The sequence below is a fragment of the Saccopteryx leptura genome, chromosome 3, assembly GCF_036850995.1.
Source record: "Saccopteryx leptura isolate mSacLep1 chromosome 3, mSacLep1_pri_phased_curated, whole genome shotgun sequence".
Classification (NCBI taxonomy): Eukaryota; Metazoa; Chordata; class Mammalia; order Chiroptera; family Emballonuridae; genus Saccopteryx; species Saccopteryx leptura.
In genome coordinates this window covers 144,931,781-144,946,473 of record NC_089505.1, presented here as the reverse complement: position 1 = coordinate 144,946,473, position 14,693 = coordinate 144,931,781, and the positions used below count along the sequence as shown (strand labels likewise).

General features: G+C 36.5%; 1 protein-coding gene across 3 annotated transcripts in view; it reads left to right on the top strand.

The window, feature by feature from the left end:
* PTGER3 (prostaglandin E receptor 3) overlaps window positions 1–14,693 on the top strand; it is a 153,643-nt gene that overhangs the window by 92,552 nt on the left and 46,398 nt on the right. For 2 of the 3 annotated variants that reach the window (XM_066376567.1, XM_066376566.1), the window contains exon 3: window positions 7,888–7,979. The exons of the other annotated variant lie outside the window; for it this stretch is intronic. In XM_066376567.1, the coding sequence (XP_066232664.1) occupies window positions 7,888–7,979 (92 nt within the window). The remainder of the gene's footprint in view (window positions 1–7,887; window positions 7,980–14,693) is intronic. 3 annotated transcript variants of the gene reach the window in all.

Below are 14,693 nucleotides of genomic sequence, written 5' to 3'. Positions count from 1 at the left end.
CTGTGTGTCCTCTTTGGAGAAGTGTCTATTCATTTCTTTTTCCCATTTTTGGATTGGATTATTTGTCTTCCTGGTATTAAGGTTTACAAGTTCTTTATAAATTTTGGTTATTAACCCCTTATCAGACGCATTGTCAAATATATTCTCCTATTATGTAGTTTGTCTTTTTATTCTGTTCTTATTGTCTTTAGCTGTGCAGAAGCTTTTTAGTTTGATATAGTCCCATTTCTTTATCTTGTCTTTTATTTCACTTGCCTGTGGAGAAAAGTCAGCAAATATATTGCTGCGAGAGATGTCAGAGAGCTTAGTGCCTATGTTTTCTTCTAAGATGCTATGGTTTCACGGCTTACATTTAAGTCTTTTATCCATTTTGAGTTTATTTTTGTGAATGGTGTAAGTTGGTAGTCTAGTTTCATTTTTTTGCAGGTAGCTGTCCAATTTTCCCAACACCATTTGTTGAAGAGGCTGTCTTTACTCCAATGTATGCTCTTATCTCCTTTGTCAAATATCAGTTGTTGATAAAAGTGTGGGTTTCTTTCTGGGTTCTCAGTTCTGTTCCATTGATTTATATGCCTGTTCTTATGCCAGTACCAGGCTGTTTTGAGTACAATGGCCTTATACTATAACTTGATATCCAGAAGTGTGATACCTCCTGCTTTATTCTTCCTTTTCAAGATTGCTGAAGCTATTCGTGTTCTCTTTTAGTTCCATATAAATTTTTGCAATATGTGTTCTATATCTTTGAAATAAGTCATTGGTATTTTAATTGGTATTGCATTGAATTTATAAATTGCTTTGGGCAATATAAACATTTTAATGATGTTTATTCTTCCTAACCATGAGCACGGTATATATCTCCACTTGTTTGTATCTTCCTTGATTTCTTTTATCAATGTTTTATAATTTTTCAAGTACAAGTCTTTAATCTCTCTGCTTAAATTTATTCCTAGGTACTTTATTTTTTTCGTTGCAATAGTAAAGGGGATTGATTCCTTAATTTCTCTTCCTGACAGTTCATTGTTAGTGTATAAAAATGCCTCTGATTTCTGAGTATTGATTTTATAATCTGCCACCTTGCTGAATTCATTTATCAGGTCTAGTAGTTTTTTTACTGTGACTTTAGGGTTTTCTATATACAATATCATATAATCTGTAAATAATGATAGTTTTACTTCTTCTTTTCCAATTTGGATGCCTTTTATTTCTTTTTCTTTTCTGATTGCAGTGGCTAGGATTTCCAGAACTATGTTGAATAAGAGTGGTGAAAGGGGGCACCCCTGCCTTGTTCCTGATCTTAAGGGGATTGCTTTTAATTTTTGCCCATTAAGTATGATATTGGCTGTGGGTTTGTCATAGATGGCCTTTATCATGTTGAGGTATGTTCCCTGTATTTCCACTTTGCTGAGAGTTTTGATCATGAATGGGTGCTAGATTTTGTCAAATGCTTTTTCTGCATTTATTGAAATTATCATGTGGTTTTTCTCCTTTCTTTTGTTTATGTGATGAATCACATTGATTGATTTGCAAATATTGTACCAGCCTTGCCTCCCAAGAATAAATCCCACTTGATCATGGTGTATGATTTTTTTCATATATTGCTGGATCCAGTTTGCTAATATTTTGTTGAGGACTTTTGCATCTAAATTCATCAGGGATATTGGCCTATAATTTTCTTTTTTTGTGTTGTCTTTGCCTGGTTTTGGAATCAGAATTATGCTCGCCTCATAAAAGGAGCTTGGAAGTCTTCCTTCCTCTTGAATTTTTTGAAATAGCTTGAGAATGATAGAAATTAGTTCTTCTTTGAATATTTGGTAGAATTCACTTGTGAAGCCATCAGGCTCAGAATTTTTCTTTTTTGGGAGTTTTTTGATAGCTGTTTTGATCTCATTTGTTGTAATTGGTCTGTTTAGGTTTTCTGATTCTTCCAGATTGATTTTTGGAAGATTATATGTTTCAAGGAATTTGTCCATTTCATCTAGGTTGTCTAGTTTTTTGGCGTACAGTTCTTCATAGTATTTTCTTACAATATTTTGTATTTCTGTTGTGTCAGTTGTTATTTCTCCACTCTCGTTTCTAATTTTATTTATTTGAGTCCTCTCTCTTTTTTTTGTGGTGAGTCTGGTTAAAGGTTCATCGATCTTGTTTACCTTTTCAAAGAACCAGCTCCTGGTTTCATTGATCCTCTGTATTGTTTCTTTAGCCTCTATGTCATTTATTTCTGCTCTGATCTTTATTATTTCCTTCCTTTTACTAGCTCTGGGCTTTACTTGCTGTTCTTCTTCTAGTTCTTTTAGATGTAGGGTCAAGTTGTTTATTTGAGCTTTTTCTAGCTTTTGAGGTATGCCTGTAATGCTATAAACTTCCCTCTCAGGACTGCTTTTGCTGTGTTCCATAAATTTTGAGTTGATGTATGCTCATTATCATTTGTTTCTAGGAATTTTTAAATTTCTTCTTTGATCTCATTGTTAACCCATTTGTTTTTTAATAACATGCTATTTAGTTTCTGAGTGTTTGAGTGTTTTTCAGTTTTTCTTTTGTGGTTGATTTCTAGTTTCATGCCATTGTGATCAGAGAAAGTGCTCGTTATGATTTCAATCTTCTTAAGTTTGTTGAGACCGCTTTTGTGCCCTAACATGTGGTCTATTCTAGAGAATGTACCATGAGCGCTTGAAAAGAATGTATATTCTGCTGTTTTAGGGTGAAAGATTCTGAAGATATCTATTAAATCGAGTTGATCTAATATGTCCTTTAAGTCTGTTGTTTCTTTGTTAATTTTCTTTCTTCAGGATCTATCTAATGATGTTAATGGGGTATTAAAATCCCCAACTATTATAGTTTTGTTGTTGGTCTAGCCTTTTAAGTCCATCAAAGTCTGCTGTATGTATTTAGGTGCTCCTATATTAGGTGCGTAGATATTTATAATGGTTATATCTTCCTTTTGGATTGCTCCCTTTATCATTATGTAGTGACCTTCTTTATCTCTAACTATAGCCTTTGTTTTCAAGTCCATTTTGTCTGATATAAGTATTGCTACCCCAGCTTTTTTTTAAAATTCCATTTGCGTGAAATATTTTTTTCCATCCTTTTATCTTCAGTCTGTGTTCATCTTTTGATTTAAGGTGTGTCTCTTGTAGACAGCATATGTATGGGTCCTGTTTTCTTATCCACGCAGCTACCCTATGTCTTTTGATTGGATCATTTAAGCCATTTACATTTCAGGTTATTATTGATATGTAATTGTTTATTGCCATTTTATTCTTTAAAACTGTATTCCTCTTTTGCTATATTCTTTTTCTCCTTTGGTCTGTTTACAACAGGTCCCGTAGCATTTCTTGAAGCCTTGGTTTGGTTGTAGTGATTTCTTTGAGTTTTGTTTTTTTGTCTGTGAAGCTTTTTATTTCTCCTTCAATTTTAAATGATAGCCTTGCTAGATAAAGTAGTCTTGGTTGTAGGCTCTTGTTTTGCATTACTTTGAATATTTCTTGCCATTCCCTTCTGGCCTCAAATGTTTCTGTTGAGAAGTCAGAAGTCATCCTTATGGTGGCTCCTTTGTAGGTGATAGTCTTTTTTTCTCTAGCAGCTTTTTATATTTTCTCTTTATCACTTAGCTTTGGTATTTTAATTATGATGTGTCTTGGTGTTGATTTCTTTGGGTTTCTCCTTAATTGAGTTCTCTATGCTTCCTGAACATGTGAGATGCTTTCCTGTCATAATTAAGGGAAGTTTTCAGCTATGATATGTTTGAACAAAGTCTCTATTCCTTGTTTTTTCTCTTCTTCTTCAGGAACCCTTATGATGCGGATGTTATTTCTCTCTCTCTTTTTTTTTTTTTTGGATGTTATTTCTCTTCATGTTGTCACAGAGCTCTCTTAGAGTTTCCTCAGACTTTTTGAGTCTCTTTTTTCTGCTCTGCTTCTGTGCCTTTATTTATTGTGTCCTCTCACTCGCTGATTCGATTCTCCACTTCATCCATTCTGCTTTTAATTCCTTCCATTGTGTTCTTTATTTCAGATATTGTATTTGACATTTCTGACTGATTCTTTTTTTTATTTCAATGTCCTTTTTTATATTTGCTATCTCTTTATTTAGGTGTTCATAATGACCATCTATTGTTGTTCTAATATCTTTGAGCATCCTAACAATCATTATTTTAAACTCTGCATCTGGTAATTTGGTTATATCTCATACATTTAGGTCCTTTTCTGGGGATTTCTCTTGGTTCATTTTTTGTGGCATTTCTCTGCCTCAGCATTTTCTCTTCACGGGAGTGGCTGTGATCACGAGCTCGGGTGCACAAGCCTTGGTCTTTGCCCAGCCCCCATGGGTGGCGTTATGCTCGGCCCTGAGGGCTGGGGTGAGAACCTTTGCTCAGCTGCAGGTCTCCGCCTGTTTCTGGGCTTTCACCCCACCCTTGTAGGAGGAGCCCGCTCGTGGAACGGCTTCTAACCTAGGCTCCACTGGCCAGGCAGGACTGCATGCCCACGCTCAGCTCAGTAGTGGAACTCAACCTGTTCTGGGATTTTGGCTCCAACCCCATGGGAGGAGCCGGCTCCCAAGTCAGGCCATAAGCCTGGGTTCCACAGGCAGGGCAAGGCTGTGCTCCTGTGCCCTTGCTCAAGGGCAGGTCTGCACCCCTTCCAGGGTTTCTGCCCTTCTCTCGCGGGCTGGATTACAGGCTGCCAGCAGCTGGGCTTGACCGCTTTTGCACGCCTACTCCTCCCCAGCCAGGCAAGACTGAGCTCACACGTGAGCCCAGTGGTGGCCAGCATGCTTCTGCCCTTGCCGGCAGAACCGTGCTTCTGTGTCCCTCTGCTGTCTGCCCTCCAGCGAGCCCTCAGCCGTGTGGATGGGAGTGCTGCAGCTCAGACCCTAACACTCACTACTGTAGACCCAAAAGCTCTTTCCTTCTATGCGACTCTGCTCTGAATGCCATGGGGGAGCTTGTTTGGCTACTCTTCTGCTTCCCTTTTCTGGTATTGCTGTTTCCAGGGGGAATATTCACTTCAGATTTGGGGAGTGACTCGTCCCAGGGGTTAGGGTGGCTGTCTCCCAAAATGTTTCTTCCTGTGCCTCCTAGATTACACTCTCTTCCTGCTACTCTGGTATTCTCCTCTCTCCCCATCCCCCGGAGCCATGGTTGAGTTGTTGTGAGAGAGATGTTCTGTGCGGTCCCTTTAAGAAGAATCCTGGGTCTGAGAAATCAGACTCTTTCTCACAAACAGTGTCCTGACTTGTATCCAGCTAAATACTGTCCTTATGCCTCTTCTAGGCTCTGGGGCTGCAAGCTGGGGCTTTGTTCTTGGGGCTCAGGACCCTCCCTTCTCTGCAAAACTCAGTTCCTGCCACACAAGACTCTCCCAGCTGCTGTTGGCTCCGGGGAGCTGGGCAGCCCTCTCCGTGTTTCAGCTTTTTCTACCAGTCTTGGTGTGGCTTCTTCAGTGTTCCTTGGTTGAAGAGTCCTCTTAGTTTAGTCCAAAGTTGTTTTTTCCAGAAGATAGTTCTTAAAATTAGTTTGTAATCCACTTTGGTTCTGGGAGGTGGATGTTGGTACATCCGCCTACTCCAGTGCCATCTTGTCTTCCGCCTCTGGCTGGATATCTTATGTAATGTCTTACCACTTGAAATGGGGATGCTGTTTAAAATGATGTTAACTAAACTTTTGAGAAAAAAAAGGACTCTAGGAATCCAATGGAAAAGATTGACTAAGGAAACAATAAATTTTATTTATTTCTGCTTTTTCTTATAACAATTTTTTGTAAGAATTTAATTTCAATCTACTATGTCTTAGAATTAATGAGACATGTATAAAAAGGAAAGTTTTTCAGGTATTTTTCTTAATATATATATATATATTTTTTTTGTATTTTTCTGAAGCTGGAAATGGGGAGAGACAGTCAGACAGACTCCCGCATGCGCCCGACCGGGATCCACCCGGCAAGCCCACCAGGGACGACGCTCTGCCCACCAGGGGGCGATGCTCTCCTTCTCCAGGGCGTCGCTCTGCCATGACCAGAGCCACTCTAGCGCCTGGGGCAGAGGCCGAGGAGCCATCCCCAGCGCCTGGGCCATCTTTGCTCCAATGGAGCCTTGACTGCAGGAGGGGAAGAGAGAGACAGAGAGGAAGGAGGGGGGGTGGAGAAGCAAATGGGTGCTTCTCCTATGTGCCCTGGCCAGGAATCGAACCCGGGTCCCTTGCATACCAGGCCAACGCTCTACCACTGAGCCAACCGGCCAGGGCCTTTCTTAATATTTTTATTTCAGCCAATGAATTTAGGCCAATATTTGGAGACTGCTGTTGAGGGATTGGCTTCAGGGTCATTTATGTCACAAATACTGACCATGACTGATTTGTGTGACACTGTGGTAGCTACCGGAGACACAGCAGAAACAAAACCAGGCATAGTTCCTCTTCTCATGAAGTTTGTAGCTTAGAGATAATGACAAATATTAAAAAAATAATCACACAAATAACTATGAATTCCAAACTACCATGAGTTCCTAAAGGGAAAAGAATGGCTATTACATAGTGGAGATAAGTCTTAGTCAATAGGATATTCCTTGAGGAAGTGATTTTTTTTTTGAAGGCAAAGTACTCTTATAGTTCTAAGTGTGCAAATAAACACACATTGTATATTAATGAAATGGTCAGACAAAAGGCATACAAATTGGTATGTTTTTCAGTCTTTACTTTCAGAGAAGGTCTTACCACCTGCCTTTGCATGCCCAGCCTTATTGCCTACCTGCACTGCTTGTAAAGGAACCATTGGAAGAAGTCGGACAGGAGCAAACTGCCATCAATTGGTCGAAACTAAGCCTTACACTGGTTTTTTAACTATTATTTTATTTTTTATAGTGAGAGAGAGTGAGAGGGACAGACAGACAGGAAGGCAGAGAGATGACAAGCATCAGCTCATAGTTGTTACGCCTTTGTTGTTCATTGATTGCTTTCTCATACATGCCTTGACCAGGGGGCTCTAGCCCAGACAGTGACCCCTTGGCCATACCTGGGACCTTGGGCTCAAGATAGTGACTTTGGGCTTCAAGCCAGCAACCTTGGGGTTTCAAACCTAGGTCCTCAGCATCCCAAGCCAACACTCTATCCACTGCGCCACCACCTGGTCAGGCTGTAACTATTATTTTTAATTTGAATTTTTTGAGGTACAGATTTCAGAGGTGTAACTCAATAAAAAGTCATCTGCACACTGCATTAGGAGCCTGTTGCCCCAAGTAAAGTCTCTTTCATCCCCATTTACCCGCTTTGCCCACCTCCACCTACCCTGCATCCCCTGCATTCTAGGCAGAGGAAGTTTCAATCGCAAAGCCCAGAGGTATGAAGGAGGATGACACTGCTCACGAAGTTCATAGAAGGCTAGTGTGACCTAAGCACGCAAGGAACATGTACAAAATGTTCAAACAAAGCTGGAGTTGCAGCCAGCCGCTAGATCAAACAGGTCCTTTGAGGTCATGTTAAGAATTCTGGTCTTTATTCGAAGAGCAACAGGAAGTCACTGAAAGCTGGAGAGTGGTAGAATTAAATTTACCTGCGTCAATCATTTGAAGTCACTGAGCTTTTATTCAGCATTTAACAAGTGCTGTGTTGCTGCTCTGGGAAGTTAAAGCTCATATTAGACACAATCTCTGCTATCAAGTCATATCTGGTGTGGAGGGTTGGGAAGACTCAGAGTGTGGGTTAAAGCATGGAGGCAGGAATGAGATAGTCTTAGGAAGACAGTAGCTAAAGCATCTTTATTTACTGAATCATAGTTCATGTGAGCTAATGTACACGGTTTGGTTTTGCCTTTCTGTGAAAATTTCAAGGAAGTGTCATTTCACAAAAGGAGATGTAATCAATAATTCTGTCCACTGAAACCCTCTATCTGTTCACAGATCAGGCATCACACAAACAACTATGCATCCAGCTCCAACTCTTTACCCCACCAGTGCTCCTCAGCCTTGATGTGGAGTGACCATTTGGAAAGGTGAGATTTAGAAGCTGCCTAGATTTCCAGCATAGCCTTCTCCCTCTCCTTGTTCTGATCTGAGTTTGTGCTACAAAGGCAGACTATCTCTAAGAATAAAATGGAAATTAAGTACACATATCTGATTAAGGAGGACTAGACTTTTTGGAGGAGCTGCTGTTGTTTTTATAACTTCACTTCAATTTCCTCCAACTAAGAACTTTCTGAAAATGGGTCCAGTCTGACTTTGTAACTGATCATTTTAATGTCATGAAAGAGCCTGCATTGTCACTAATTTTTCATAGTAAGAGTAGTTTCAGAGAGTATTTTAAGGCCAAGCTTCCCCTGCTTTAATTAGACAGCAGGACTCGTGTTCTCTACATAGTTAGGACACTCTTGCTTGCTCTTCTATTATTTTTCTGTTGCTTTTTTATTTTAAAATTTACTGAAAAGACAAAGTAAAATGTCGACACAATAGTTTTACAACAGTACTAAGCATTTCATGACCATATATGATTTTCTTTTCAAATGTATGTACTTTTTGAATTGACATTGCCAGAGAAAAGTTAGAAAAGAGCTTTAACAATAAAATTATTACCCAAATGGCAACATATATCATACATTCTTTGTCCAGATGGGTATCACTTATTTAATACTAGATAAAAAGGAGCTTTGATAGGCATTTTATTTCTGTTGAATATTTTGTGTATCCTTTCGATCATTATTTGCACTGCTTTTAGGTATGTAGTTTCCATTGGTAGAAAAAGTATTCTACTATGAAATACATGTATTTTTTAGTAATATACATATAATGAAGATATGCTATACTTGTCAATTATTAAAAAATATACTATATATGTAGATATATTAATGACTATAATATCTTACTGATAAAAATACTGCTCACAAAAATTAGGGGATATTTTATAGCTTCATATTCATTTTGAAATATCCCTAATTTTTGTGAGAAGTATATATCATTATTTATATTTTTTATCTGATACTAGGTATTTAGGAGTTGTAACTTTTTTTATTTACCTTTATTTGAATTTATTGGGGTGACATTGATTAATGAAGTTATAAAGGTTTTAGGTGTATAATTCAATATTATCAATACATCATCTGTATATTGTATTGATTAGGTTTATGTTGTATAAAGTATGTAATTCAATGAATAAACATCCTGGAAAACAGAACATAATGCCAAATATGACACACAGGTGACCATTTTAATTTTTGAGCCCTTGACGTTCCTCCCTCAAGCACTTCTTTTTAATATTTCTGTTATTGACTATAGGGTTAATTGAATAGACTTCTGAGTGTTATGGCATTGTGAGATTTTTTTTGTTTTAATGAGATAATATGAAAAGTTTCATACTTGACTTTTTACCTAAGTTGAACTCTTCATTTTAATAAAAAGTCAGTATGTTCATTTTATTCATTTACTAGGTGAGGCTGGGTACAGTAACTCCTCTACTCATTATAAGTCATATGCATGTGGACATTCAAGTAGCTCAATATCTTTAGCCATTGTTCTCCTATGGTTGAGATAACTGAATGATAATCACTTTTATTCTTCAGGGAAAGATCTAAATGTGTTTTTCAATAGAAATATAGTGTGAAACAATGCCTAAAGGAATAGAATAAGCTGGTTGATCCTGAAACATAGCTTAAAAATCTGGAGGTCAATAAAATTTTTTCTCAACTTACCTTTAGGGTCCTACATTTTTTTCCTAAATATGTACATATAATGCACAGAACCTGGGCCCAGTTTTGCTAAAAACACAAATTCCCCCAGGGAAAAATATAAAGAAGGGACATATCCAGTTCCTATCTCTTTATTGGTAGGTGTACTCTAATTTCATTTTTAATTTTTTAAAGTAAATATTACTATATTTTTCCCTTTGGGAAAACTTTGGATAATAAAGAAGATTAAAAAGAAAAGCAGCTTACTAAGCCTTTCTTCCCTTGTTCAAGAAAACCTCACCATCATTTTAGTATATTTTTCTCTTATTTTGTCTCTGTACTTTTCTTGATTTTTACTTCACATACTTACAATATTATATATGCATTATTGTATCCTGTTTTTATTTAATTTAAAAAGTACACTATAATTTATTTAATTATAATCTGTGTTTAAATTGGCACCATTATGATACAGTTGTATCATAATCCAACACTGAGTCCTGACCAGGTGGTGGCACAGTGGATAGAGCATCGAACTGGGATGCGGAGGACCCAGATTCAAGACCTCGAGGTCGCCAGCTTGAGCTTGGGCTCATCTGGCTTGAGCAGAAAGCTCACTAGCTTGGACCCAAGGTCGCTGGCTCAAGCAAGGAGTTACTCGGTCAAGGCACATATGAGAAAGCAATCAATGAGCAACTAAGGTATCTCAACAAAAACTAATGATTGATGCTTCTCATCTCTCTCCGTTCCCGTCTGTCCCTATCTTTCCCTCTCTCTGACTCTCTCTCTGTCTCTGTTAAAAAAAAAAAATCCAACACCGAAATGCAAAGGTTTTAAAATTATATTTGATTTTTAACCATAAATTTACTTTAAAGAATAAATAATATGTCAAATTGTAATACTCTATAAAGATGTATATAGTCTAACTTTTTTCCAAAAGAATTATAAGGATTTAAAGTTTCCTCAGCAATGAGTGAGTTTCTATTATTTCACCCTGACCAGCACTATGTATTATCTTTATTGGTTTGATAGCATAAAAATTTTGGGTTGTGTCTATTTCAATTTGCATTTTTCTTAAACAATTTTAAGGTATAGTTTATATACTTATTTGGTATTATTTTTATGGTAAGATTATTTCATTATTTGATGTGTCTACAATTGACACAGCTTCATGATTTGATTATTCTTCCAGATTACAAACTTGCAAACAAGAAAAATTACTCAGAAAAAAGCATATATTTGGCATAATTAAGTGATCCAGTGGCTTAAGTAATTCACAATTCAAAGTTATTTAAATTGCTTTTATTTACAAAACACACATGTAATTACTCCAAACCACAATGTTTTGATGTCTAAGACATTCATGTTTCTTACATGCATCTATTCCTCACACCGTATAAAAAAAATCCCTATCTATGCTTATTTGATCTTTTTCTCTCTATTCTAACAGAAAATGAAAGAATAAAGATGGAATTTTTCTTACAATTCCTGCTTCCCTGAATTTAAGTATTTCTTCCCACCTGAGAAGGAGAAGTTTATATTTTGATTTGGATTGTTTCTTTTAATATTTTTAATTTTAATATTTTTTGTCAGTAGCATCCACTGAAAATAGGTTTATTATTACAACCTATGCTTCTGAGTGTTAAATTGATTTCTTGAATTTAAATTTGAGTATGTATTTAAGAAGTTGGACAGGATTTCACACATGATGCTTAGTGAAAAAATGAGGAAAAGAAAAACCCACCTTCCATGAGTTTGTCTCCAACTTTAAACTTTCATCTGAATTTCAACCAATGTGGATATTTTGCTTTTTTTTTATTTTACAATGTGAGTTTGAAAAATCTGTATAAGTTTTTGACAATGTAAAGTCAACACATTTAGAGCAGAATTTGATCAATAAGACATGAATTTAATGAGTTAGAAAGATATGCTAATTAAATGCAGGACTATACCATGACAAAAGTTATTTATAAAAAACATATAATTAGGCCCTGGCCGGTTGGCTCAGCGGTAGAGCGTCGGCCTGGCATGCGGGGGACCTGGGTTTGATTCCTGGCCAGGGCACATAGGAGAAGCGCTCATTTGCTTCTCCACCCCCCCTCCCTTCCTCTCTGTTTCTCTCTTCCCCTCCCGCAGCCAAGGCTCCATTGGAGCAAAGATGGCCCGGGCGCTGGGGATGGCTCCTTGGCCTCTGCCCCAGGCGCTAGAGTGGCTCTGGTCGCGGCAGAGCGACACCCCGGAGAAGCAGAGCATCGCCCCCTGGTGGGCAGAGCGTCGCCCCTGGTGGGCGTGACGGTTGGATCTCGGTCGGGCACATGCGGGAGTCTGTCTGACTGTCTCTCCCCGTTTCCAGCTTCAGAAAAAAAAAATACAAAAAAAAACACACACAAAAAACATATAATTAATGTTTTGGAGATGTTGTGTTCTTCTGGGATAAGCTTGGAACTCAAAATTCTTATGTCTCTATTCTGGTTATGTGACATTTAGTAACTCAGAAATTAGTTTTGTTTTTATTTCTCTGTCTTCAAAGACAGAAAGGAGTGATGTAGCTAAGGGCTCTCTTGAAGTGTCGTTGAAAACAGTAGTGAGCTAGATGATTAACTGTTGAGTTGAACCAACAAAACATCCAAGCACAGCCTTATGATTCACCACAATCAATTTGGGATTTCTTAAAATTTTTCCTCTTGTGGCATAAAAAAAAGGAATTAATAAGTAACTTAGTTATCAAATACAAATTTTGTTATTTTCTTATGAAAGGAAGAAATCCATTTTGTCTGAATTGAAATACTTTGCATCATATAATATCTATTAGCTAATATGATCTGACCTGCTTATGAGTTCAAACAGCCTTCCTTTCTCTTTTTTCTCTTTCTCTTCTCTTCCTTCTTCTAATTTATTTAATTCAACACAAGTTATTATGTCCTTATTTTAGAGACTGTAATAAGGACCATGCTATCACCTACAAAGACATCTTGGGAAGTGATGATAATATAGTATCAACAACCTTAGGAGCCTATACTGTGACTCCATTGTCAATTTTGCCAACTAAATTAAGCCAAAATAGTTGAGTCATTCCTGTTAAATACTTGAACCAGTTTTGAATTAGTTATAAATTACAATTATTTTTATTTAAACCTGTATTTCAAGTGGCCTTAGGTAACTAGCACAAAGCAGATATTGTACGCAATCCCTTGATTCGCTACATTCAACACATTTTATTGAGCAAGCAGGATTTTCCAATCACAGGAATGTTCATATTTTTGTTACATCTACCTGTCTACCACCCATCTTTGTGGCTGTCTTGCTGCCATATATTATTTTATTTTTACAAAAGAGGATAAAATTTTCAGAAATCTTGTCCAATGTCAAGTGACTAATATGTGAAATCAAATCCAAGTTTAAGTATTTTGATACCAGGTTCTCCCTATAACACAGTAGAATGTGAGATTTGCTACAATGGTATTCCATTTATAAGAAAATGTGGTGTAGTAATATAAACATTGGCTTTGGAATGAAACTTGCATTTAAATCTGGCTATTCAACTCACTAGCTGTATGACCTTGAAGAAGTTAATTAATCTCATGGAGTCTCATTGAATTAATCTATAAACCAAAGCTAATAATACTTACCTGTGAGGTTATTGTGATAGTGTATATAAAGTGGCTATAACACAAAAGGTACTCAGTAAGTATGTATTAATTGTGGTTAATTTTTTAACCAGACTTATCTCCAACTATATGATATGCATTCCCAATTTTAACAATAAACTGGCTTCCTTACTGTGTGGGTTTCAATGTCATGGACAGAATCAACCTGGCTGTTATTCTTGTTCATGATTGTTTTACTCATGCAAAACCTAGTCATAACTCATATGTTCAAATCTTACATTGTCCTTAAGTCTTGAACAATTTAAGTATCTTTGTTCTCTTACCTCTATTTATAACTCTGAAGTCACATAATGCTCATTTTGAAGAGTATTGTATTATTCCTTAAATATTTTCACTATATATATCTTTTTCTCTTGAAAAATTTTTATTTCATATAGTTGGGATCCTTTTATTATATTTTCTTCATAGCTCTCAGCACTAGTGCAGTACTGGACACCAAGAAATATGTTATTTATTTGGTAAATTCTCAACAAAAGAATAATTTATGTACAAGATCAGCCATTGAAAATTTCAACAAATATAATAGAAAACCCTTTGTTTCCATGTTGTTGTTAATCTTGGGAATTTTTGTATTAAACTTTCTTGATTTAAAATTGCTACATCCAGGCAGAATAATCATAGACAATTTAATATAATAATGTTTATTGAGGCTCTATTTGTAAAAGTGATAAAGTAACAAAATAATTGAAAAATCTGAAAAATAATGACTATTTGATAAAGATTTATCTCAACTAGGAATGATCTTTGACCAATAAGTTTGAAATCTGATATAGAGACAGTATATGTCAGCATGAAATACTTTTGATACTTTTAGTCCACAAAAAATATCCTTTTCACACTAAATTCACCCCAAATAATAAACTGTGTAGCATCAAATATTGTGTCATGAGTCAGTAACACACTTAACTTTTTTTTTGTATTTTTTTTAATAAATTTTTATTTTAATGGGGTGACATCAATAAATCAGGGTACATACATTCAAAGAAAACATTTCCAGGTTATCTTGTCATTTAGTTCTGTTGCATACCCATCACCCGAAGAGAGATCGTCCTCCACCACCCTCCATCCAGTTCTCTCTGTACCCCTCCCCCTCCTTCCCTCCCCCCACCCCCCACACTTAACTTTTTTTAATAAGTGCCTTTATTTTTGTTTTCTTCAACACAGATCCTCATAATTATATAATATTGAAGATAAGATTAAACCTTAAAATCAAATAAATTTCTTAGAAACTTTGTAAAAAACCTCGCATGTAGAGAAATGGTACTTGATTTACATTTTATGATAATTATAGTAATTACTTTAAAGCCCTATGGGATTCATATGTAAAACAAATGTCTGGTATTAATATGCTTTATAAGTGGGCTGGTTCTTGACTACATTT